At 41.0% G+C, this 27,841-nt stretch overlaps 1 protein-coding gene across 1 annotated transcript in view; it reads right to left on the bottom strand.

Annotated features, from left to right (window-relative positions):
* The window catches only part of COL6A6 (collagen type VI alpha 6 chain), a gene marked incomplete at both ends in the record, with an annotated part of 106,797 nt that overhangs the window by 7,257 nt on the left and 71,699 nt on the right, over positions 1-27,841 (bottom strand). Inside the window, 7 exons of the mRNA XM_079705245.1 lie at positions 7,322-7,415; positions 10,046-10,717; positions 13,446-13,542; positions 20,431-20,924; positions 24,443-24,454; positions 26,700-26,736; positions 26,846-26,881. Coding sequence (XP_079561371.1) covers positions 7,322-7,415; positions 10,046-10,717; positions 13,446-13,542; positions 20,431-20,924; positions 24,443-24,454; positions 26,700-26,736; positions 26,846-26,881 — 1,442 coding nt within the window. The remainder of the gene's footprint in view (positions 1-7,321; positions 7,416-10,045; positions 10,718-13,445; positions 13,543-20,430; positions 20,925-24,442; positions 24,455-26,699; positions 26,737-26,845; positions 26,882-27,841) is intronic.

The raw sequence follows: 27,841 nt of genomic DNA, 5'->3' as shown, positions 1-27,841 counted from the left end.
TTCCATGTCTGGCTATTGTAAGTAGAGCTGTAGTGAACATTGTGGTGCATGACTCTTTTTGAATTATGGTTTTCTCAGGGTATATGCCCAGTAGTGGGATTGCTAGGTCGTATGGTAGTTCTATTTTTAGTTTTTTGAGGAACCTCCATACTGTTCTCCATAGTGGCTCTACCAATTCACATTCCCACCAACAGTGCAAGAGGGTTCCCTTTTCTCCACACCCTCTCCAGCATTTATTGTTTGTAGATTTTTTGATGATGGCCATTCTGTCTGGTGTGCAGTGACACCTCATTGTAGTTTTGATTTGCATTTCTCTAAAGATTAATGATGTTGAGCATCCTTTCATGTGCTTGTTGTCAATCTGTATATCTTCTTTGGAGAAATGTCTATTTAGGTCTTCTGCCCATTTTGGGTTTGGGTTTTTTGTTTTTCAGATATTGAGCTGCATGGCCTGTTTGTAAATTTTGGAGATTAGTCCTTTGTCAGTTGCTTCATTTGCAAATGTTTTCTCCCATTCTGAGGGTTGTCTTTTCACTTTGTTTATGTTTTTCCACTTTGTTTATGTTTTTCTTTGCTGTGCAAAAGCTTTTAAGTTTCATTAGGTCCCACTTGTTTATTTTTGTTTTGATTTCAGTTTCTCTAGGAGAGGGGTCAAAAAGGATCTTGTTGTGATTTATGTCATAGAGTGTTCTGCCTATGTTTTCCTGTAAGAGTTTTATAGTGTCTGGCCTTACATTTAGGTCTTTAACCCATTTTGAGTCTATTTTTGTTATGGTGTTAGGGAGTGTTCGAATTTCATTCTTTTACATGTAGCTGTCCAATTTTCCCAGCACCACTTATTGAAGAGGCTGTCTTTTCTCCCTTGTATATCCTTGCCTCCTTTATCAAAGATAAGGTGACCATATGTGCATGGGTTTATCTCTGTGCTTTTATCCTGTTCCATTGATCTATATTTCTGTTTTTGTGCCCGTACCATGTTGTCTTGATTACTTTAGCTCTGTAGTATAGTCTGAAGTCTGGGAACCTGATTCCTCCAGCTCCGTTTTTCTTTCTCAAGATTGCTTTCTCTTTTCGGGGTCTTTTGTGTTTCCATACAACTTGTGAAATTTTTTGTTTTAGTTCTGTGGAAAATGCCATTGGTAGTTTGATAGGGATTGCATTGAATCTGTAGGTTGCTCGGGGTAGTATAGTCACTTTCACAATGTTGATTCTTCCAATCCAAGAACATGGTATATCTCTCCATCTGTTTGTATCATCTTTAATTTCTTTCATCAGTGTCTTATAGTTTTCTGCATACAGGTCTTTTGTGTCCTTAGGAAGGTTTATTCCTAGGTATTTTACTCTTTTTTGTTGCAATGGTAAATGGGAGTGTTTCCTTAATTTCTCTTTCAGATTGTTCATCATTAGTGTATAGGAATGCCAGAGATTTCTGTGCATTAATTTTGTATCCTGCTATTTTACCAAATTCATTGATTAGCTCTAGTAGTTTTCTGGTTGCATCTTTAGGATTCTCTATGTATAGTATCATGTCATCTGCAAACAGTGACAGCTTTACTTCTTCTTTTCGGATTTGGATTCCTTTTGTTTCTTTTTCTTCTCTGATTGCTGTGACTAAAACTTCCAAAACTATGTTGAATAATAGTGGTGAGAGTGGGCAACCTTGTCTTGTTCCTGATCTTAGAGGAATTGGTTTCAGTTTTTCACTTGAGAACGATGTTGGCTGTGGGTTTGTCATATATGGCCTTTATTATGTTGAGGTAGCTTCTCTCTATGCCTGCTTTCTGGAGAGTTTTTTTTATCATAGATCGGTGTTGAATTTTGTCAAAAGCTTTTTCTGCATCTATTGAGACGATCATATGTTTTTTCACCTTCAGTTTGTTAATATGGTGTATCATATTGATTGATTTGCATATATTGAAGAATTCTTTCATTCCTGGGATAAACCCCTCTTGATCATGGTGTATGATCCTTTTAATGTGCTGTTGGATTCTGTTTGCCAGTATTTTGTTGAGGATTTTTGCATCTATGTTCATCAGTGATATCGGCCTGTAGTTTTCTTTCTTTGTGGCATCTTGGTCTGGTTTTGGTATCAGGGTGATGGTGGCCTCGTAGAATGAGTTTGGGAGAATTCCTCCCTCTGCTATATTTTGGAAGAATTTGAGAAGGATAGGTGTTAGCTCTTCTCTAAATGTTTGATAGAATTCGCCTGTGAAGCCATTTGGTCCTGGGCTTTTGTTTGTTGGAAGATTTTTAATCACAGTTTTAATTTCAGTGCTTGTGATTGGTCTGTTTATATTTTCTATTTCTTCCTGGTTCAGTCCTGGAAGGTTGTGCTTTTCTAAGAATTTGTCCATTTCTTCCAAATTGTCCATTTTATTGGCATATAGTTGATTATAGTAATCTCTCATGCCCCTTTGTATTTCTGCAGTGTCAGTTGTTACTTCTCTTTTTTCATTTCTAATTCTATTGGTTTGAGTCTTCTCCCTTTTTTTCTTGATGAGTCTGGCTAATGGTTTATCAATTTTGTTTATCTTCTCAAAGAACCAGCTTTTAGTTTTATTCATCTTTGCTATTGTTTCCTTCATTTCTTTTTCATTTATTTCTGAACTGATCTTTATGATTTCTTTCCTTCTGCTAAGTTTGGGGGTTTTTTGTCCTTCTTTCTCTAATTGTTTTAGGTGTAAGGTTAGGTTATTTATTTGAGATGTTTCTTGTTTCTTGTTTCTTGTGGTCGGCTTGTATTGCTATAAACTTCCCTCTTAGAACTGCTTTTGCTGCATCCCATAGGTTTTCGGTTGCCGTGTTTTCATTGTCATTTGTTTCTGGGTATTTTTTGATTTCCTCTTTGATTTCTTCAGTGATCTGTTGGTTATTTAGTAGTGTACTGTTTAGCCTCCATGTGTTTGTATTTTTTACAGATATTTTCCTGTAACTTATATCTAGTCTCATAGAATTGTGGTCGGAAAAGATACTTGATACGATTTCAATTTTCTTAAATTTACCAAGGGTTGATTTGTGACCCAAGATATGATCTATCCTGGAGAATGTTCCATGAGCACTTGAGAAGAAAGTGTATTCTATTGTTTTTGGATGGAATGTCCTATAAATGTCAATTAAGTCCATCTTGTTTAATGTTCATTTAAAGCTTGTGTTTCCTTGTATATTTTCATTTTGGATGATCTGTCCATTGGTGAAAGTGGGGTGTTAAAGTCCCCTAGTATGATTGTGTTACTGTCGATTTCCCCTTTTATGGCTGTTTGCATTTTCCTTATGTGTTGAGGTGCTCTTATTTTGGGTGCATAAATATTTACAATTGTTATATCTTCTTCTTGGATTGATCCCTTGGTCATTTTGTAGTGTCCTTCTTTGTCTCTTGTAATAGTCTTTATTTTTAAGTCTATTTTGTCTCATGAGAATTGCCACTCCAACTTTCTTTTGATTTCCATTTTCATGAATATCTTTTCCATCCCCTCACTTTCAGTCTGTATGTGTCCCTGGGTCTGAAGTGGGTCTCTTGTAGACAGCATGTATACAGGTCTTGTTTTTGTATCCATTCAGCCAGTCTATGTCTTTTGGTTAGAGCATTTAATCCATTTACATTTAAGGTGTTTATCGATGTGTATGTTATTAATGTATTTTTTTTTTTTTTTTTTGCGGTACGCGGGCCTCTCACTGTTGTGGCCTCTCCCGTTGCGGAGCACACGCTCTGGACGCGCAGGCTCAGCGGCCATGGCTCACGGGCCCAGCTGCTCCGCAGCATGTGGGATCTTCCCGGACTGGGGCACAAACCCGTGTCCCCTGCATCGGCAGGCGGACTCTCAACCACTGCGCCACCAGGGAAGCCCTAATGTATTTTTAAAAGTCTTCAATAGCCTAACCACCAGCCCAAAGAACACAGATTCCTAGAACAGTTTAATTCCATTCACTTCCCCAGGACATATTATTGCCCCTTTTTTCAGTGCTGTCTTTCTTCCGTTTAAAACTCAAGGCTTCATTTTTTAATAACAAAAGATAATTTTATTGTTCACTGTCTTTTCTCATGTTTAAATAATTAATATTTATTAATACTTATATTTATAGTGTTAGTACAACTTGTTTTTTCTGTTAAAGCCACCAAGGGCCAAATGTTTTATTTTCATAGCTTTGTTAACAAGTACAGATTTTTGGTAACCCTACAAATTTGATATGACTATAATTTAAAAGTGCAACACTTATTTAGATTTACCTAAATATTGACAATTTTTTTATCATCTACTGTTCTTGCAGCACAGCCCTTCCTTCTGCGGTCTTTATTTTCCTTAAAGCACATACTTTTTTTTTTAACCTGGGCCCCCTGCATTAGGAGCGCAGAGTCTTTTTTAAATTAATTAATTAATTAATTAATTTGGCTGTGTTGGGTCTTAGTTGCAGCATGCGGGACCTTCGTTGTGGTGCATGGGCTTCTCTCTAGTTGTGGTGCGTGGGCTCCAGAGTGCGTGGACTCAGTAGTTGCAGTGTGTGGGCTTAGTTGCCCCATGGTATGTGGGATCTTAGTTCCCCTACCAGGGATCTAACCCATGTCCTCTGCATTGGAATGCAATTCTTAACCACTGGACCACCAGGGAAGTCCCTGAAGTACATACTTTAGAAGTTCCTTTAGCAAAGGTCTTTTTGTGATGAACTATTGTTTTTGTCTTTCTAAATTGTCTTTGTTTCACCATTTTTATTTTTTATAAATTTATTTATTTATTTTTGGCTGCATTGGGTCCTTGTTGCTGCACGCAGGCTTTCTTTAGTTGCAGTGAGCTGGGGCTACTCTTCGTTGTGGTGTGCAGGCTTCTTATTGCAGTGGCTTCTCTTATTGCGGCGCACGGGCTCTAGGTGTGTGGGCTTCAGTAGTTTTGGTGCACGGGCTCAGTAGCGGCGTGTGGGCTTAGTTGCTCCACAGCATGTGGGATCTTCCTGGACCAGGGCTCGAACCTGTGTCCCCTGCATTTGTAGGCAGATTCTTAACCACTGCACCAGCAGGGAGGCCCTCATTTTTTTTGAAAGACAGTTTTTCTAAGTTGGCAAAATTTTTTTCCCACTATTTAAAGTGTTCTCAATAGTTTTGTGGCTTCTACTACTGCTACTGATTATTCAGTTGACAGCCTAATTATAGTTTCTCTGCAGATGTCCTACTCTTTATTTCTGGCTGCTTTTAAGTTTTCTTCATCCTGGTGTTCTGCATTCCCCTACACCATTCCAACTGCTGCTTCTTTCTATTTAGCCTGACTGTTGTATACCTTGTCTTTTCTTCATCTTTTAATTCATGTCTCTCATAAGTTCTTGAAAATGATCTTCCCTGTACGTCTTTGAATACTGTCTCTCATTTGTTATTTCTATTTCATCTTTCTAGAATTCCACTTAGCTATATGTTAAATCTTTCCAATCTGTTCTGTCTCTAAACTTCTTATATTTATTTACCTTCTTTGCATTCTGAGTAATTTCTTCAGCTTTATTTTTCCAGTTCATTATGTTTCTCTTCAGATGTGTCTATTGATCTGTTTAATCCATCCACTGAGTTTTACAAGTTATCTTTTTACTTTGAAAATTGTCAAATTCACAGAATATTGTAAAGATCAGAGAACCATGAATAAATACTGGTATATCTTTCATCTAGATCAGTGGTCCCCAGCCATTCACCAGGGACTGGTTTTGTGGAAGACAATTTTTCCACGGACGGGGTGTGTGGGGGAATGGTTCAGGTGGGAATGTGAGCGACGGGGAGCAGCAGATGAAGCTTCGCTGGCTCTCCTGCTGCTCACCTCCTGCTGTGAAGCCCTGTTCCTAACAGGTACTGGTCCTCGGCCCAGGGGTTAGGGACCCCTGATCTAGATGGGTCTCCACCTGTTACCATCTTGCTACGCTGTGTGAGTGTACACACACACACACATACACACACACACACATATATATATATACACACACACATATATACATATATATGCATATACACATATATACTTATATATGCATGCACACACACTTTACTTCCTTTTAGGAAACCATCTGAAAGTAGGTTGCAGCCACCATGCATGTTACCCCTAAATACTTCAGCATACCTCTCTCAAGAAAAAAGACATTCCCTTACACAAGCATGATACTTTACCACACATAAGGAAATTCACATGAATCAATAATATTACCCAACATATTGTTCATACTCAAATTTCCCCAATTATCCCCCAAATGTCATTAATATAAGCTTTTTTTTTCTAATCTAGGATCAAATCAATGTTCACACCCCTACATTTGGCTGTTATGTCTCTGTAGTTTCTCCAATTCTAGGACACTACCTCACATCCCTCTGCTGTTCATGACATTGAAACCTAGGAAGAATATAGGCTGGCTGTTCTGAAGAACATCCTATATTCTGGAATTGTCCAATGGTTTCCTCATTATTAGACTTGGGTCAAACATCTCCAGCCAGAATCCCACATGGGTGATACTGTATCTCCCCCTGCCTCCCCTCAGGAGACACATAGTGTCAGATCCTGGTTACAGTGGGTATGGCCAGACCTCACCATGTAAAGGCATATTTCCCCTCTGTCATTAATAAATATGTGAGGGGTTCTGTGTGACTGTAAATAGCCTGCCCCCCAACTTGTCACCCACTGGTTTTAGCATTCCTTGATCCTTGTCTGACTCAGTTATTACAATAGGGATTACAAATTGGTAATTTTCTAATTCTACCACTTTTTCTATATTTATTAGCTAGCATACTTCTATAAAAAAGAACTTTTCCTCCCCTCCTCTCTTTTTGGGTCTCTAGATAGATTTGTGGATTTTTAAAATTCAGTGTTGTAACCCATTACCATCATTAGTCTTTCTGATGTTCAAATTGTTCAAAATCGGGCCAGTGGGAACCCTTTCAAGACAATTCCTTTGTCCTTTTGACATGACAGTTTTTGCTGCTTTCTTGATTTCTGGCATAACAAATGTTCCAGGCTCACATTGTACTTTCCCTGTTACAGCTTAGGATTAGTTATTTCTCCAAGAAACCTGGTTCCTTTTAGTGGGGAATGATACTTAGAAACCAAGATCTGGTTATCAGGTCTGCTCATTGCCACTGGGGTGTCCCATTGGTTGTTTTAGTTCAACAATTAGATTTTCTGTTTTAAAAAACTCTTATTTGATTGTTTTCAGATCAACCTGGTCATTTTTTATTATCTCTCGTTCCCTCAAATTATATTTTATTATCATGTAGAGGTAGATTTTGTCCAAATAGGATAAAGAGGGAGAAAAGGAGGAGGAGGAAGGGGGCACATTCATTTATCAAGTAATACTAAGCAGGTAATACCTTCGCAACTGGCGCAGGGGCTGCTGCGGGTCTGCAGAGCTGAGTCTGTAGCACTTTGCTTTGATGTTTATTGGTGGATATTTGTTGATTGCACCTAGGAAGAAAAGAAATATGTGAGGGGACTCATTCACAGCAATTAACGTTACAGCAATCTGCTCTGCATGCAAAGTGTCCCTTCACTGTTTTCAACATCCATCAAGGGAAGACACCAACTAAGGTGGCCATATGAGATGAAAGCATATTTCTCAGGGTAGTCTCTAAAATTGGGTTTAGAAAATGCATGACTGTCAAATTTATAGGTGGAAAAGTCAACTTACTTTTCAATGAGATACCCTTAGCTGCTAAAGTCCATCAAAAATTAGAGGAGAAATCACAAGCCCATCCTAACAGTCTGGCCTCTGACATGAACTAATCAGAATAGTTATTTTTTACTTGCTCCTTTGGAATATTAAAATCAAAGGGAAAAGGATATTTCCTTTATGGTCTCCATATCATTAACAACAACAGTAACTACAGTGCCATCTTGGGTTTAATTCATTATAATTCATTTCATCTGAAGTATATTAATTTTTCATAATATGAAAGCATGCCTCTTCCCACACGATTTAAACATTTAGAAACCATTTTTTTGATGAGAAACTTTAAAAAATGCATTATTATTTCCATGAAGCTTTTAATTTAATTGTGTGTTAAACACAGTTAAATCTCTTCCTGGTGGTCCCAGGTTGTCATAAGTAACAAGTTGGTCCTGGGCTGTGATCCAGTACTACTTTCTGAGCTGCTATTGTAGATTGGGCTGTGTGTTTCTAGACTGAATGGCCAAGACTGTGATGTTTCCTTTATGTATATCTGATTTTTAATTATCTGTCTTAAGGTTGTCAGTCAGTAGTTCTGCATAGAAAATATGTCGATTCTGATGTGAACTGTGTCTGATAGCCAATTCTCTCACAGCAGTGTGATAAAAAAGAGTCACTTAGAGAGGGAGCTGGACTGGGATGACTAGGAGGGTGAGGACCACATCTGTTTTGGTCCCTCCTTGATAACCCATACCTCAACAGTGAGTGGCTTAAAGTAGGTACCTAATACATACATGTTAATGTTGAGGGGTGAGTGTGGGTCTGGGGGCCTGCTATTGAATGGAGCATGTAGGATTGAATATGATTATGTTAACGTCTTTTCAACTTTTTGTACTTTCACAGCTATAGTTTAAAGATTGGAGATTTCTAGATACTTAAAGTTTTAGAAAACTTTAAACCCCAAGTAATTCTTCTTAAAACATCTCTTCCCCTTTCCCTGGGTGATGCGGGTGGTGTCATTTATCTAATCATACAGTTTGACTAGTTACCATGAAACACCACTAAGAATTTTGCTGAGTTGGGGAAGGAAATTCCATCTTAACTTCCTTTCAACTTTCTGCCTCATAAGGAGTGTTTCTTTACAAGTTGCTGAGAGTCTTTCAAGGTGTTCTTTTGTTTTACCCTTACAAATGCCTTGTGATTTCTTTTTTCAGAATGACCCCTGGCCTTCATTTATTTTTTCCCTTATTTTTTTCCAGCTCCTCTTCCTGGATCCTATTCCAGAGCCCATCCACACAAATTTCATTCTGGGAGCAACTGCTCCTATACCAGTGTTTCTCAAACTATAATGTATATATGAATCACATGGGGATCTTGATAAAATGCAGGTTCTGGAACAAAATGTCTGGGGTGGGGCCTGCGATTCTGCATTTTTCACAAGCTCCCAGGTGATGCTGGGATGTTGGTCCTAGGCTTACACCTAGAGTAGCAGAGGACCAGAGGACATGACATTAGCCCCGCCGACTATTTCCCAAGGCTCCTCAGACCTCACTGACCCTGACTAGTCAGTGTCTTTGCAGCCTTAACTGTTCTCACCATGAATGTCAGTGACAAGTTTGAGACACAGTCAGAATTTTCCTTAAGCTACACTGGGTGCCCTTTAGCCTGTGTGTTCACTTTCTTTTATCTGTACTCCAAAAGTAAATTCACCACAAAAATGATCAGAAATCTGACAGTGCTTTTCTTCAACCTCCAGAGTCATATCAGGACATAGCTTCTCTTAATCCATCCTGTTGCATTCAAAATGAATTGCATACTTTCAAGGCAAGCTCACTCCAAGAAATACAGCCCACGTTTCTTTTTCATGGGCACCAGTTACACTAATACTGGCATCATAAAAACTCATTAACAAAGCTAAGAAAGTTTTGCAAGGATGTATCTTTTATTCTGACAGGTAAAATGGTATCTCCTAATACTTCAAACTCTGCCTTTGGAACTTGTAAAAGCAAAGCCAAGGATTGTTGAATTTTTCTCTGGCTTTCTCTTTTGGGGTGTTAACCAGTCAAACTTTTCATCAAAGGGCAGCATGATAATGTTACATGCCAAGCGTTTCTACTTTGTAGCTAACAGTCCAGGCTGTGATTTCACACCCCCAGACTGTGCTGCTCCATGTAGACTGTGAGCAACTGCTTGTTATGATTGTTTCTCCATAGGAACCAGAAGCATAAAAAAGATGAGCCAGAAAATTCAATGCTTAGAAATCAGAGGCTTCCTCCCTCCACATCCATCATTACATATTTTCCTTGCTGAGCCTGCAGTGCCCTTGAAGACAGAGGTTTCCAAGAATCCATGTCAACTCATCAACCCTTCTTTGGGGAATACCAAGTATACTCTTAATGTGTAAGAAAGAACAGATTTTATGACTTACGCCTGACTGAGCTTATAAAGGCCTTCACGAACTTCACACCATATCTGTGGTCAGGCTTATGAATGCGGCCAAGCTGGACCAAGTGGTGATCCAAAGGGTAGCTGGCTAGATCCTCCAGTTCCTGGTCGTTCCAAGAAGGGCCAAGGGAAAACACAAATAAGGCATAACCTTGACACTTGGCTCTCAAGGATTCTTTCTTTAAAGTTTCCCTATCCAAGTGACTGGTTTCCCCAGCAGATATCACAAAAATGACTTTATTTTTTCTCAGATTGGGTGTACTCAAGAAGATATTGTTCAGAGTCCACTGTAAGGCATGACCAATAAAAGCATCTCCATTGAGCTGCTGAACTGATTCTTCTATGTGTCTCTTCATGAGGCGTTTACTCTTGTAGGTGGTAAGGTTGAATTCACTTCTAACGGGACTCCTCTGAGTGTTGGGTAGGAAGTGGGGGGGAGCATGGCTTAATAGGGCCACCCGGTCTCCAGTGACAGAGGTCTCAGGCTCTGGGGTGATTTCAAAGTGATCTAACAGTGCTCCCAGGAAGCCTCTTATGTCCTCAAATTCTGCACTTCCCACATGCCGGGAGCCATCCAGAAGGAAAGCAGCATCCATGTAAGATTGCACGGCGAGTGGTCTGGCTTGGTTGCAAGAAGCATCTGGCTTGCATACATCTGCAGACAAAAAGTCACTTAGGGTTACTAAACAGAAACGGACAGAAAAGGAAGAGATAAAACATTTTGACATTTGGAATCTGCATAATCTTTGACGTTAAAGTAGTAACTAAATGACTTTGAGGTCAGCAACAGGAAGATTTCCTAGTACGTGGTTTGCATTTTGTTCCCCAAAATACAGATTTTTATACACAGCCCGTGTCTTGAGTTCCATTCACTAATATTACCTGACTTTTTAAAATTAGGTTGCTTTCAACAGAAGTTTCATCTTGGCTCTGCTTTAAGTTTATAAAGATTGAAGTGGACAATTCATCTCATGATTGTACATGATATACTGTATCATGACATAAAAATGAATGATCTCTCTAATTGACAATATACAGGTTAAACCAATGACCCCTATCATCCCACGCACACTGCTTTACTATGAAAAGTAATCTGCTTAAAAAGTAAGAGTGAAAAAAGCAATGCATCTTTTATTTCAAGTTAAATAAAGGTTTATAACTCTAAGTCTATCTATGTAGAGACATTAAGGACAAAACTACCGCTCATGTCCTATGTCCAAAGTACCTATTAGTTGAAAGCTCAGTATGTGTTTGTTAAATAAATGAATATAAATACTACATGTTAACGGACTTTCATAAAATATGAAGTCATTTTAATAATTATGCATATCTCATTTTTTTAAAAGTATAGTAATAAAAACAGAGAGTGCATTAATTTATTGAACCTGACCACAATGAATATTCAGAGGAGTAAAAAATAACTTGGAAATGAAAGGATCTTAGAGGTCACCTAATCTTCTATATTTACGGAAGAGTCTGAGGGCGGGAGAATAGAGTTATTTTGCCAAAGGAGACACCAGCATTTCTAGAAGGGTCTGCGTATGAAGTCAGTGTGGTACTGTTTGAGGCAAGGCCACATAGTACAGCAGAGGGGAGGCCCCTTGGCCTGAGGGCCAGGATGCCTAGGTTCTGGTCTAGCTGTCCCCTGGAACAAACATGCTGTGCGCCCCCGTCCAAGCCAAGACTGGGCCTTAATTCTACACAACTAGGTGCTTGGATTAGATTCACTCAGAGAGCCCTTTCAGGGTTGATATTCTGCAATCCTAGATTTCCAATAACAGTTGATGGTTAAGGATGAGAATTAAAGAGAATTTTCTCTTTAAAAACAAAAGAGAAATGGAAAAACACACGTGTGGACAGCCAGTACTTAGATATGGGCCTGGCCATGAACAAAAGCTATCAGATGAAAGGTTAATAACCAGAGTGCAGATCCTTAGGGGATGGAGCAGACTTCAGAACTTCAGTCTTACTCATGGACTCAATAAAGATATAAGCTCTGAACAAGTTATGATTCCCTTCTTAAAATTCAATAAAATTTGATGATGCTGTTTAACAGTCAGATGACAGCACAGTCACCTGTGTGCAAGGCAGTTTCTAAAATCAGGGACAGTAGCCTGCCCATTTACTCAATTTTGTGGGGTTTCTTAGTTGAAGGAAACAACAGCCAAAATACCTTCCATTATATACCTCAGAGACAAAACAAGGATTTAAGCCAAGAAATGGAGTCAAAATATATCCCCAGACACACACTGGCAACTTCTGACCATGCATCAGACCAGCGCATGCATCACTGATATGTCTATGCACAGGTGAGAACTCGGGGGGGATGTATCTGCCCATGGTGTGGTGAGCTCTTCGGGAGGCGGGGGGAGGAAATGATCAGAGGGCAAAAGAGGGGAAGACAGAAGGAAGAGAGGGTTATTAGGAGAAATCCCACTTCTCCCTTGGAGTTGCCACCTCCCTATGAAGTCACTCACATGACCAGAATGAGCATCTCATTGACACACATGCAGAAGGAGAGGAATTAAACATTTTCTTCAAGGCCAAATACAGAGTTTCAGGGAACAGCATAATAGGATCTGTGTTTCTCATAAATTACCAACTTTCTTGGGTTTGATCTAGCTGTGAGCAAACTATTTCATCTCATCTGTAAAATGGAGCCAATAACATTTCAAACATTTTAGGATGATTATAAGGATCGAATGAAACAATGAGTGCTTAGAACACAATAAACCCAATAGCCTAAGCATTAAGTATCATCATCATCACCATCAGTGTTATATAAAGCAATTAGAACAGTGTGTGGCTAATAATGAATGTCTGATAACTGTAAGCTATCACACCCACCAGTAACCTCAGTGGGTCCCACTCTCTTTGTAATTATTAGAACATTCAAATTATTAGAATACTCGAATACAGGTCTGTCCGGTTCTCCGGCTAGAACTATAGATTGTGTATAAAACACAACCACAGATAAAGCAGCATTGCAAATCTTTCTGGTGCTTAACATTTGGGAGTCCGAGAAAACCTCTTTCCAATGAGAAATGCATGAATTTCTGCTAATTTCCACTCCCACTGTAAAGCATTTCTTTGGGGTTGTGAACATTTGAGATTTAGAAAACTCATAAATATACAGCATGAAAAAGGTGGCAGTGGGACAGGCTAAGTTTATCTAAAAATGATTCCTGTTTCCTAGAAGCTGCGTGAGCTGAGAGGCTCCATCTGTGGATGAGGCTGTGTGGCGAGGTGAGGCCAGAGCCCCAGAGAGATCCTCCCAAGGCCACAAGCGTCTCTGCTGCCAAGTTCCAGCCGCTCCTGCCAATGGTGACTCACTGCACTGCTTAACGGGCCTGATCAAGTTATGTTCTCCCTGTGGGTCTCACCGTAGCAGAAAGTGCACCGCTGGAGTCCCTCTAGTGCTGGTGCAGAGTCAATCCTGTGTGGAACCATGATGACTTGGAATCTGCCAGTGTCGTCAATCTGCAAGAAGCAGAAGCAAGAGGAAGAAGAGCTTCATGGGTGGGGCTGCAGGAACCTGCCAGGATGGTCCAGAGAGCTGAGATCTGCAGAGGGAAGTGGGAGCCCCTCCCTCTAAGAGGGTCCTGGGGAGGCTGAAGGGCAGAGGGGCTAAGAGCACTGTTGGTTTAACCCATGACTTTCTCTTTAGCTGGATGACAAGTGGCTTTGCCTCTGTTTCCACATCTGTGAACAGAATAGTCATACTACTCCCTAAGAGGGCTACCGTGGGCACTAAATGAATTCATAATTGAAAAGCACTTACTGGCACCAGGTAGGTGCCATGTGGGTCATCAGAGACCGCAAAGCACTTCCATTCACAGCCCAGTGAGATCGTTCTTAAGTTCATCATTCCCATTTTACAGACGAGGAAACTGAAGCTCAGAAAAAAGTTAAAGGACTGATCAAAAGATACTGGACATGGAAACCATTTAAGGAAAAGGACCAGGGACACCCCTCTTCCCAAGTCCAGACAAGTGTGTGAAACCACAGATGTGATTTAGAACCGGCTTTGAGTTCCCACCATGAACAAGGCATTGACCCTGGCTTTGAAGTGCAGACCCAGATTCACCTCCAGCCAGCTCTCCTCTGAACAACTTCCCACCCTTTCCGATTTGGCCCTATTATTAGTAACCTCCCCGAGGAATTTGAGGCTGGAGAGAGGCAGACAATATGGAGGCTCCAAATAATGAAGAATAATTAGCTTGTCAGTTAATTGACTCAGAGATCACTGACAGTTGAAAGCGTATTGTGGGTGTGATCCTACCCAATGCCTCAGAGATGTGTCACACAACATTTAGTCTCTCCTGTGAACCCATCTGGCTAACCCCCTCCCCTCCTTCTCAGGGAAGCTTCCTTCCCATACTTGATCCACAGAGGTGCGACTCAGGCAGCTGTGTTGGTGTGGGGTGGCCCCGTCTCTCAGCAGAGTGGATTGCATCACGGACACCTGAGACGATCAGAAACCCAGAACTAGGGTCCTGAGGGCAGTGCGTCTCCCTGTCTTAGTGGTGAGCACGGACAGGGCTGCAGGCTGGTCATCTTCTATGTTGTTCACTGAGGAGCAACGGACATGGGAAGGGGGGGTGGGGGCTTTCCTGAGAGTTATCTCTGTTTCTGCACATCTTTTATTCTCCTGTGTATAACAGATGGAGAAATCAGCACTCCCCTGAATTCCTCTCTGGGAGACCACTGTGTTTGCCTTCCTAAGCCATCTGGGTGACAGGGGAAGGCTCAGAGGGAGTAAGCGGTAACTGAAGCTTTTAGCTAAATTTCTAGGCACAAATGTATAGAGAAAGGAAGGTATGGTGTCTGACAAAGACTGAGAGGGAAGAAACAGAATGAGAGTGAGCATCGTGTGGTTTAAGAGAAGAGAGAAAAAGAAAAGACTCTGTGATGAAATTCCACATATAAGCAAGTTTTTAAAAATGGTACAAATGAACTTATTTACAAAACAGAAGTAGAGTTACAGATGTGGAAAACAAACTTATAATTACCAAGGGGTAGGAGGGATAAATTGGGAGATTGGGATTGCCATATACACATTACTGTATATAAAATAGATAACTAATAAGAACCTACTATATAGCACAGGGAACTCTACTCAATACTCTGTAATGACCTATATGGGAAAAGAATCTAAAAAAGAGTGGATATATGTATATGTATAACTGATTCACCTTGCTGTACACCTGAAACTAACAACATTGTAAAGCAACTATAATCCAATAAAAATTAATTTAAAAAAGAAAAGACCTTGTGATAGTCAGGTGGCAGAAAAGGGACAGGTGGTGGGGACATAAATGGGGACATTTTGTGAATGGGGACCTGTAAACACAGTCTTGACTCTTGATTCTTGTCCACCAGAAGACACAAATAGCCTGAATTATTAACAGCTTTTAATAGGTGTCTGGGCAATATTTCCAGTGAATCTCCATTGTTTCATCTGGACTGTGATGAGGGACAAGGAAACCAAATCCAGAGAGCATGGATCAGTCCATCTGATAGGGGCAAAATAATTTCTTATTTCCAACTATCAGGGTCCAGGAAAAAAAAGTCACAGAAGGCTTGAGCTAGAAGAAATCTTAGAAGCCAATCCCACCATTTCATAGATGAGGAAAGTTAGCCCAGAGTGGGAGGAATACAGATGCCTCCAGTTTAAACTTTGCCTCCTGCACTGTTGGTGGGAATGTAAATTGATACAGCCACTATGGAGGACAGTATGGAGGTTCCTTAAAAAACTAAAATTAGAACTACCATATGACCTAGCAATCCCACTACTGGGCATATACCCTGAGAAAACCATAATTCAAAAAGAGTCATGTACCACAATGTTCATTGCAGCTCTATTTACAATAGCCAGGACATGGAAATAACCTAAGTGTCCATCGACAGATGAATGGATAAAGAAGATGTGACACATATATACAATGGAATAGTACTCAGTCATAAAAAGAAATGAAATTGAGTTATTTGTAGTGAGGTGGATGGACCTAGAGTCTGCCATACAGAGTGAAATAAGTCAGAAAGAGAAAAACAAATACCGTATGCTAACACATATATATGGAATAAAAAAATAATGGTACTAATGAACCTAGTGGCAGGGCAGGAATAAAGGCACAGACGTAGAGAATGGACTTGAGGACACAAGGGATGGAAGGGGAAGCTTGGGTGAAGTGAGAGTAGCATCGACATATATACACTACCAAATGTAAAATAGATAGCTAGTGGGAAGCAGCAGCATAGCACAGGGAGATCAGCTCCATGCTTTGCGAGGACCTAGAGGGGTGGGAAAGGGAGGGTGGGAGGGAGACGCAAGAGGGAGGAGATATGGGGATATATGTACACATATAGCTGATTCACTTTGTTGTAAACAGAAACTAACACAGTACTGTGAAGCAATTATACTCCAATAAAGGTGTATTAAAAAAACAAAACAAAACAAAACAAAAACTTTGCTCTCCCCACATAAGACCTACCTTCCACCCTCTGCCTGAGCTACTTTGACTGTAGTTTTGTATCAGGGGGTTCTAACTTGATTTGGAACAGTGTTCTCACCATGTCACCCAGAGATTGCTGCCCTTTGTTCACTAGTTTGTGTTCTGTGTGTCTACCATGTGGCAACTTCCATCCTTCTGGCAGTGGCACTAGTTGATAAATTAGGCTTCACATTTAACCGTGTATCAACATGTTGGTGTCAACCTAAAGCCATACTTTCCACTCATTGATTCTAGTGCGTCTTTTTTTTTTTTTTTTTTTTTTTTTACTGGGAGAGACCTCAGGGGGTCTGTGCTCTCCACTCCCCTTCCCCCAAGTAATTTTCTAATCAATAAAGTTTGGCAGATGTGGTCTTAGAGATCACTCATCCTACCACACGTCATTGGAGCAACTGTAATTAGCATATTACAGAAAAATTCCCCAAGATGAATGTGAGTTGGGGATTTAAAATAAAAGGGTCCCATGTGTCACTTTTCTTATTGCTCACTTTCCTGTGGATTCAAAGATGCACCAGCTTGGATGACCCACAGATGGGTAAAATGAGCCTTCAGTACATCATTCTGGATGATACCCTGCTCTTTGCTTTCTCAACATCATGGGGCTCCATGAATTGGTGCATTCGAAAAAGATACCATTAACACTCTTTAGACAATTCTCTATTAACAAAGGAAATCCATTTAAAAATAAAAGGGCAGAGTGCTCAGAGTGCTGAAGTTTCCCATTAACCCTCTCTCCCCCCAATTTCAGCTCTGTTTCTTCACTAGAATAATCTGTAATGTCAACTATTACACCTAATGTTTCTCTCACCCGCGACGCTAAACAGCAGAGTAAAGGGAAGAAAATAAGGCTAGCTATAAAGGACACATTTCTTATACATATATTAGAAAGGGAGACTCAGCCCACATTAGAATTCTTCACGGGCAGCAAATAAAATTTCACCAGAATTAAGAGGTAATTGCCCAACAAATTTAAAGGAAAAACCCTACGGACAAAACAAAGCTGAGATTGAGGTTTTTCCAATCAAAAATGGTCTTCCATTCCAGAAGGATGAACAGCTCATCACTCGGCTTCAGAACATCATGAAAAATTTCCAAGATGGTTATCACACAACACATTTGCTCAGAAACATAGGGAAATGAGCCCATGTTTTCAGAGCAGCTGCTTCTGAGACCTGCCACACGTGTCTACACAGGTTCCAAATTTCAGTTGGATTCTATTGAACTCTCAGACGAATCAAGATATAGAAAAGTCACAATGGTTATGAAATGAACAAGGGGTTTTGTGATATGGCCTCCAAATAAAAATTTATTGTGTCATTAAAATTTTAAGCTCTGTTCTTAAAGTACTAATAAATGACAGTTTAAGAGCAAGTGAAGAGAATGGATAGAAGAAAGAAACAGAAGGGAAATGGAGAAGTAGTAACATCATCTCTCTTCTGCAATGTCAGGTATTGGGTTCTCATCAATTTGTTTTGAGCCCTTCTAGACAACCCTGCATAGCTCCATCCTCTAATAGGTGAGGTCTTTTGGTTTTCTACTTAATCTTGTGTCCGCAGAGCCTAGGATGGCACCTGGTATATATGAGCTGCTCACTCAACATCTGTTGGATGAATGAACCTTGGGACCAAGTCCGACTTCTGTCTGCAACTCTAACTCTTTTTCAACCCAAGGGATGTTGGGGCCAATACTGCTCCAATCTGTGAGGGTCATTGTCAAGAATCTGAACCTTCATTGGTGCTCTTTTGAGATAAATTCCTTCAAGAAAGGAACAAGGAGTCTCTAGGTGATATGGGTAGAATCTCTAAGTGGGACTGTTAACACTCCAAAGTTTAAAAGAAAAACTCTACAAAATATATTTTCTAAAGTTATACGCTATGCACATACCTTTGAGAGGGTAGGTGGAATTGCATCTGTTTAAATTTGTATCGCAAGTACCATCAATCATTTGTGTCAGGATATTAAGCTGTCTCCTATTTTGTGACTAAATAAAGCCAAGGGACAATGGGCACTCCCAATAAACAGAGGGAATTAGGAGGACTCTGTGTGTAACCAAATCCACTTACAGAATCTTTGAGCCGCTGCCTCTCAAAGCAGCTTCATTAGCATAAGCTGGCCCCAGTCTTCTAATTTATGTGCATTTTCTTTTCTGAGCCTCGTAGATCAGGCTGCTCATTTGCATAATTCTGAGTTAGTTTCAATGATGCTAATAGCAGTTTCAGCTTCTTTACAACCCAGACTTTAATACAGTTAAACAGATTTTAGTTCACCATCAAGAAACTGATAACAATAATAATTAAAGCAAGAGCTACCATTCTTGAGTGTTTGCTATGTCCTAGGCACTGGTGCATGGAGTTACATAATTTCTTCTTCACACCAATGCTAGGAAACAAGCGCTGCTTTCTGCATTCTACAGAGGAGTACTATATTTCAATTCTGGTCTGCTTAGTTTAGCACTTTCACAGAAAATTAGGGAGCTGGAGAGGGTCTCAAAAAAGCCACTTAATCCTAGTTCTCCAGGAAAGACAGAAGTCACCCTTGCCAGGTGAGTGACCATCCCTACAAAAGGCCTTCAGAGAAAGGTGGTGTCATGACCACCTACATTTAGCCATCTGGCCCATGGCAACGTTAAGTCAATCTTGCCTTCAGAAAGCTCTTACTCAAATCTAAACTGGAGTTTCCACTGCTATGATTCCCAGTTTCTCTAATAAGAGATTTTACTAACTTGGAGTTGGCTGACTAGTTTTCTCCAGTAATAATCCTCCACACACCTGAAGGCAGTGACTCGGTCACTTCTCACTTTCCTTTCTCTACGTGAATTAATTTTTAAACGCTTGTCCTTCTGGTTCAGGTTGCATTTTCCAATACCCTTTGCAGATGCATGGGGTCTCTCCTCATGGCTTCCCCATGAATGGAGAACAAAACAGCATGTTGGGTGGTCACAGATGACCAGAAGGACACTCTGCCAGGTCCAGCAGGTGTTTTGTAAGGAACCCCTGCCACTGAGGCTCTATTGATAGAGGGTTTTAAAGGTCGCCATGATCCCAGGTGGTTTATTTAGAAATGCTACACAATAAGATTTTTTTTAAAATTAGTTAATTAATTATTGGTTGTGTTGGGTCTTTGTTGCTGTGGGTGGGCTTTCTCTAGTTGCAGCGAGCAGGGGCTTCTCATTGCTGTAGCTTGTCTTTGTTGCAGAGCACGGGCTCTAGGCGCGCTGGCTTCAGTAGTTGTGGCGCACAGGCTTAGTTGCTCCGTGGCTTGTGGGATCTTCCAGGACCAGGGCTCGAACCCATGTCCCCTGCATTGGCAGTTGGATTCTTAACCACTGTGCCACCCAGGATGTCCCCACAGTAAGATTTTAATCTTCAACCTAAGAAGCTATAACTGGAATGGCTTTTCCTTTATAAAGTACGGATATTTACATGATTGGTGAAGTTATAAAATCAGTCCTTTGGTTTCCATTCCATGACCACATCAGTGACATCCACAAATATTTACTGGCTACCCAGATTTAGTATCTTTACATCCGGAGCCAACTCAGAGAGTCCCTTGGAGAAGCACTAGAATAGAGGCCTGGATTCAAGCCCTGACATTGCCACTTGTCAGCTGTGTGAACCTGGGCATAGGGTTCACTTCTCCAGACTCAGTGCTCTTACCCGTACAACGGGAATAACAATGATTCCCATCTCATACACGCCGCTTGTGGGAACTAAACAGGATGATGCATATCAAGGGCTTGACATGTTCCTGGTACATAGTAATAAACACTTAGTACAGCTCCATGCTTTCTTGTAAATGCCCCTGAATACAGGCAAAAAAGAGAGAGAAGAGTTATGAGGCAGCTAGCCTTTCTTACCACAAATGAGCGTTTGATGGCGGGCACCTGGCTGAAGGCAATCACCACCGGGATAATGTCCAGGGCGCTGAACTCCAGGCCGGCCGTCGTGATGGTCTGGGCATCCGCAGATGGGCCGCCGCTGAAGAACGTGGCGATTCTTCTGGTGTGAGCCCCTGGGAGCATCCGCTTGAAGACATTCCTGGAGACAAACCTCATGGCCTTGCCAATGTCCCTGCTGGACGTGGACTGCTCGTAAGGAAGGGCCTCGATCTCTCTGAGGAGTCTGTCCTTCCTGTAGGCGTCGGAGAAGCGGATGAGGAGCCTGGCGTGGGAGTCGTAGGTGAGCACGGCCACGCGCGCGCCCACAGGGCAGTGGTTCTCCCGGACCCGGAGACCGCCCAGCAGGGAGGTCATCATCTCCTTCATCCGTGCAAACTCTGGCTCCGTGACGCCCCGAGACTGGTCCAGCGCGAACACCAGCTCCGTGGGATGCACAGGGCACCGCGGGGCTCCTAAAAGGCCAGAACATGTGCCTTAGCACGAGAACACTCGCTTAAAAATGAAAAAGAGATATGCACATAGAAGGCGAAGTAATTTAGATGTTAAATATTAAAATATGGAAACACAATCATTAAATGTAAATAACTTAAATAGCAAAACAAACACTTAAATATTTAAATCTTTAATAATTAAAATGGTATTCTAAAAACTGACTTTGATCTTTTAAATAAAGCAAAAGATGAACTCATTTATGAAACAGAAACAGACTCACAGACATAGAAAACAAACTTATGGTTACCAAAGGGGATAGGGGTGGGGATATATTAGGAGTTTGGGATTAGCAGATACATGATATTATATATAGAATAGATAAACAACAAGGTCCTACTGTATAGCACAGGGAACTATATTCAATATCCTGTAATAAACCATAATGGAAAGGAATCTGAAAAAGAGTATGTGGGTGTGTGTGTGTGTTAGTTTCTGCCATACTCTAGAAACTAACACAACATTGTAAATCAACTATACTTCAATTTAAAAAAATACAAGAAAAGTCTATAATTCAATGTGAGTTTTAATGAAATTTGTAAGTTCATTACTAAAACTCCTAAATAATAAAGAGCTCATGGACATGCCCTTTTACCTACAGAGATTGGATCAATGGTACCCTGTTTGTTCCTGGAACTTTGTTAAATAAACTAAAACATACATTCTTTACTTAATGAGGAAATTTAACAGGGGTTAAAAAGGTATGGATGTGAAAGCTCTGTTGATAATTTCAGACAGATTGGGATTTACCCTCTCTGTGCCTCAGTTTGCTCATCTGTAAAATGACAGCCCTAGCCGCACCCACTGCCTAGGCCTGTGTTGGGGATTAAGCGAATCAACACAGGTAAAGAAAGCACTTAGGATCACAGTGCCTGGTACACAGCAGGTGCTCAACTAATGTTCACCATTACTGTTATTATTACAGACTTACTCATTGTGAGAGAGAACAGCTATATTACTTAAAAGAATGAGGAAAACTTCAACTGATAAATCTTTATTTAACAGTTAGAAATGCAAGTTTAACCAATAAATATGCCTTATTACTTAGAGAAACTCTGAATTAGGATTGTTAAACACGAATGTAAGTGTTAGGATTTATTCATTGATCCCAATTCACTCATTCTAATCCCAGTATCCTGCACTTATCACAGCTGGAGATTTATATATGTTTAATTATCTGATTAATGCTTGCCTCTCCCACTACTTTATGAAGTGTGGAGACAGGGATGATCTCTCTCTTGACTGCCAGATTCTTAGTCCCTGCCATATAGCTGGGATCTCATAAATGATGAATGAAAAAGAACCAAACAAAGGACAGTTCTTTGCAACAGGTACAGGAAAAACAGAACTTTCTGGATGGGTGAGATGCCTGGTGTTGAGATACATGTTGGTAAAAGGAAATCTGGCTGATATGCTCCCCTTGGAGGGGGCTGTCTCCTCTCATTCAGAGGCCAGAAACTCAGCTCTTGCCAGGTGAGCTCAGGACTCAGACCCACCAGGACTGGCTAGGTTGGCCAGGCTGGCCCAGGAGGGGTCTCCCTCTCAGCTGGGCTTCATCACCTTAGTGCTAGATTATCATCTCCTCTGGTCCTAGACTCTGTGACCTTCACAGGCAAAAGGACCAGTAAGAATAAATGTTCAAACCCAATCAAACTGTGTATCTCAGTGGAGACAGGACAGGATTTATTAGCCTCTAAGTCTAATTTAGTGGGCTGAGCAGATATTAAAACAATCAAGGTCACGTCAATTTTACAATAAAAAATGGGTAAAATTATGACCAAACATGACAGTGGTCTGCTAGCTCTTTGTTTGGGCTGCTATTTCATATGGGAACAACAGCAGTGATAACAACAATGCAGCTTCAGCTGTAATTTAGAGGTAAAGGGGAAAAAAAGATGTAAGCACTGGCTGTTACCAAGTTTTCAGGAAAAAAAACACCTAAGGGCTAACTCAGCTTGTTGCCAGGACCCCAAGGATCTTGAGGAAGGCTAGGCTGGACTGTGGAGGCACCGAGGAGGCCCCCCTCAGACGTGGACCCCCACATGGAGACCCAACTTACTGACCACAGCAGGTGACAATGAGTAATGAGGAAGGCAAACCCAACACCCACCATGTGACTACCACCCAGCAGTGGCGGCCCATCCAGGCCGCCGCCGTATTTGCCTGGAATAGCTTCACATGGCCCCCTCCCCCCAAAACTAGTCCTCTGGCTTTTATGCTTCTCTTCCCTACAATCCACTCTCCCACAGTGGCCCAAATGAGCTTTAAAAAATTGTTCATCAGTTCACGTTTATACCTTCAATACTTTTAATAAGCTCTTTAATACCCTTCCATTCCAATCTGAATAAAATCCAGCCTCCTGATTATAACCTACAAAACTCAGTGCGATCTGGTCCCACTTCTTTCTCCATTTTTGCACATGCCATGTCCCCCTCCTCACCGTGTCTCAGTCACACTGGGCTTCCGTCAGCAGCTAGAAAACACCTGGGTCTGTTTTGTATCATGGCCTTTGCACTAGCAGGATTCCCTGCCTGGATCTTGCAAAGCTGGCTTCTTTTTATTCTTCATCCAAACTTCAATGTCATTGTCTCAAAGAGGAGCCCTCCCTTCAAAGGCATTTCTCCCCTCCCCTAGTGTCATTTTGTGACAGGACCTTCCATTTTTTATCTCTTTCACAACTACTAAAGTATTCTGTAATTCTTTCCTTTGTTTACTTACTACCTGGATCCCTCCACTAAAATGGAAGCTTCTGAAGACAGGAATTATGTCCCTCTTATTCAGCCCTCTGTCCTCAGTGTCTGGGACAGAGACTGGAACATAATAGGCTTCCAAAACACATCTGTTGAATGAGTGAACAAGCAACCAGAAGGCATGGATTGATGGATTTATACAAAAGGTATAAGGGTATAAAATATAAGAGGGTGATGATGGGTTTATACAGAAACATCATGTAATAAGCTTTTGTAATATTCCTGAAAGCTGGCCCAGAAAGACATTAAGCCAACTTGGTAATTAACATCAGCCAAGAGCTCCACAGATTTCAGCACTATCTGAGCTGCATATGCAACTTATTTGCTATCTGATCATCCCTACCATTGTTCCACACACTTCTGCCCTTTGCATCTTAATCCCTAACCACCAGACTACAGAGACAGGATAACAAATGGAGAGAGAAAATGGAGGGAGGGAGAAATGTTTTTGAAATTACAAAAAAAATCTATTGGTAAGGTAAATGGCAATGTTAGTCATTAAAATATAAATAATTAAAAAATCAAACCACTTGGTTGGCAAAGAGCTGTGAGACTCAGCTTAAACTCAAGTGATTTATTGGAGGCAGAGCTGTGCTACCAGTATGAGGCAGCAAAGAAGTCCAGATAAAATTTTTATCATTTGTCAGGCAACACATTGTTCTAACTCATCTTTCCATATGTACCACATTTTGGAGCTTGATTATAATATGCTGTAAATAAAGATTACTCACCATGTCTGCCAGCTGGGGAAGAAGAACAGAGGAGGTTGGGTTATTATTGGGTAGGGGAACAGTGTTCTGTATTGTGTAAGAAATCATGGCAGCCAAGGCTCCGCCTTGTGAGCTTTTTGTAGATGACTCAAAAACCAAGGCAACAAATAGGGTTTGGAGAAATGCAGACAGATCCAACATGTTGGTAAAAGCACAGGTCCTTCCATAGGGAACGGGATGGGAGAAATAGGAGGGCCATAAATCAGCAGCATACAGCCAGCTGTCAGAGGAAAAGGATTTCTGCCTGGGCGGGAACATTATGTTGCAGAGAGGTGCACTGAATTTGGAAAGTTAAAAGGTCCTAAACACTCTTTACTCTAGATTTTCCCCATGTAGATATCTATAGCTATCAATTACATATATGTATACATATATGTGTAAATATACGTGTGTGTGTATATATATATAATATATATATATATAAACATCAGAGATGGATTTGCTCATAAGTAAATGAAGCTTAAACTTTACGACTGTACTGTCCAATATGAAAGCCATTAGCCTCATGCGACTATTTACACTTGAATCAATTAAAATTAAATGAGGGACTTCCCTGGTGATCCAGTGGTTAAGAATCTGTGTTTCAATGCAGGGGATGCCGGTTCGATCCCTGGTTGGGGAACTAAGATCCCACGTGCCGCGGGGCAACGAAGCTTGTGCGCCGCAACTACTGAGCCTGTGAGCCACAACTAGAGAGCCTGCGTGCTGCAACTACAGAGCCCACATGCTCTGGAGCCTGTGAGCTACAACTAGAGAGAAGCCCGTGCACTGCAACAAGAGATCCTGCATCCTGCAACTAAGACATGACACATCCAAAAAAAAAAAAAAATTTAAAAAAAATGAAATAAATTCAACTTCTCAGTTACACTAACCGTCTATCAAGGCTCAAAGTCCCATGTGGCTAGTGGCTACATATTGAACAGTGCAGTGGATACGTCCATCATTGCAGAAAGTTCTGGACAGCACTGCTCTCGACCTCTCACCCACGGGGCCCCTTGCAAGGCCTTGAGAAGGGCCCTAGCCATGTGTTCACATGATCATATGATTTTATAATAGAAGTCAGTGGTTGTGATTTCCTTTCTTGTCCTAAAGGACACTTTTGAAGTAGTTTTGTACCTACTTTTGGATTTATAATTTTGTATTGAACCCCTCAAATTTTAAAAGATCAGTCCTCATCATACTTAGATTTATCCTTGAGTCATCATAGTTCACATGGCTCCCATGTCAGAAAGCCCACTCTGCTAATCCAGCCCCAGAGCAACCAGTCTTCACCACCCAATGCATAGATTTTGATTCCCACATACGGATGGCTCCATTCTGCTAAAAAAAGGCAGAGTTAAGGTCAGCACTGCATTCAAAGCTTTCTAAAGTCTGTGTCTTTGAGACTGATGCTCTCTACAGAAATGGGCTCTAATTTGTCTATCTTCTCCCTTCAAATACACTTTCATTTTAGAAAACTGAGAGACTTCCAAAAAGCCTGGAGGGAACTGTGACATTCTTTTGAGTCCTAGTGTTTATTTGGGAAGTTGTTACGCATTTGTAGGTGAACATTAAATAGCCGACTCTCTCCTCATCTTGTCCATGGCGTTCTTTTGATGCTGCTAACACGTATTTTGATAGAAGATGCTGCTATAAGGGTCTCAAAGCAAATTCAAAAGAGCATTTGCCAAATCAAAACGCCTTTTTGCTTTTAAAATTTTGAGAGTAAAGAAAATAAAGGCAGAATGAGTAATTTTAAAAGCAAATGAGTCTAATTCAAGGTAGTCAAGCACACCTTCTCAGGGAAGGAGTAACAAATGATAAACAGAAGTCAGGGCTCCCACCCACTAGGACACCCCTTTGGCATGGCTGGCTCTTTTACACCAGCTGAATTCAACACTTAGTTATTGTCAGGGGTTAATCACTTTAAAAAGTTTAATGTGACTCCCCACTGATTGATTTCACCATCAGGGGAGTTCTGACCTTGTGTCTCCATTTTCCCCTGATTAAAAGCACCAGATATAGCCTGACTTAGTGCTTGGAAGCATTTCTATAGACATGCTGGCAGCCAGAGAGGGAGTCAATAGTCACCAGTGTATGCTGCCTCAAAATATACACAGTGACATCTCTAATTTTAAGAAATTGGCTGGTAAATTGTCTCAATTTTGAGTGCAGAATTTGCTGCTTTTCTTCTATGAATGCTGACACCCCGGGTGATCATTCTAAGTGGGGTACTTACGACTGTGGTCCTGCACATGCTGGATGAGCTCACATGTCTGCTCAAAAATAAAACAGAAGGAATTAACCAACAGACTTCCAGGTCCTAGAGTTGAGAAATAAATGTCACAGGGCGCTCAGGCTCCTTTGGAGTTATCAGGTACGTACGGAGAAGGAAGGTAATCCTTTGGCCCCTTTCACACCCTAGGGAAACAAAAAGAGTGTGGTTTCAGGGCTTTGGACACACACATCAGGAGCCAGAATGTGCATCAACATTACTCTAAGAAAAAAAATAAATTCTTAACGTTTTTATTCTAAGTTCAAGGGAGAAAAGAATTCATGTAGGATACTCATCACCTAATTAACAATAACATTCTAAGGGGAATAAACTGTAAGCAGCGAGCGTCCAATGGCCACTTTCCCCCAGATGCATCTCTGGATGATAAAGGTTGTCCAGAAGCTAAGGATGGAGCTGACAATGAGACACTGGCAGGGAGACTCTGGAGCAGGTCCTCAGCCTAGAACTAAATAAGCCTGAACCATCCCCTGTGCCTGCCCGTCCTTAAGGCAGAGGTACAGAGTTCCCCAGTGCTTGACCTTGGCCACTGGGCAGCCGCTGAGCAGAACCTAAATCTATTCCCGCCACTGGTTGGATGACAAAAGGAACAGACTCAAACTGAACTTCTGGAAAGGTAATCCCCATTGTCTTCCCAAAATGAATAGATATATCTCTGGGTTGGGGATAGAAAGAACAAAGTGGAATTGGTTTGAATTTCATGTGTTCAGTCTCATCTTTGGAACAGGAAGAGTCTGGCTGCTCTCATACAGAGACAGGGAAAAATGCGATGGTGCCCCACCCAAACTCCCAAAGAAAATAAGTTCCATGTGAATGCAGCATTGGTAACTTAGTTATTAATTTCCTCTCACTTTCTTTCATTCACTGATAACTTACTGACTGTGAGAAAAGGGCAAGGATTGGCCAGATAAATAAAATTCACTGATCATTGAGAAATCTCATTCTAGATGAAATGAGAAATCTCTTTTCATTTCCTCCCTCAATTCTCCCCACCACCCAAGAAATGGCAACTCATATTTAATCGACATTTTTTCCCCTCCTCTGAGCACATTAAAGGTGGAAAAATAGTGAAAATCGTTGCCAAACTG

This window comes from Hyperoodon ampullatus (genome assembly GCF_949752795.1).
Source record: "Hyperoodon ampullatus genome assembly, chromosome: 5".
NCBI lineage: Eukaryota > Metazoa > Chordata > Mammalia > Artiodactyla > Ziphiidae > Hyperoodon > Hyperoodon ampullatus.
Note: the sequence above shows the minus strand (reverse complement) of the source record. Positions and strands in the feature narration are given on the sequence as shown.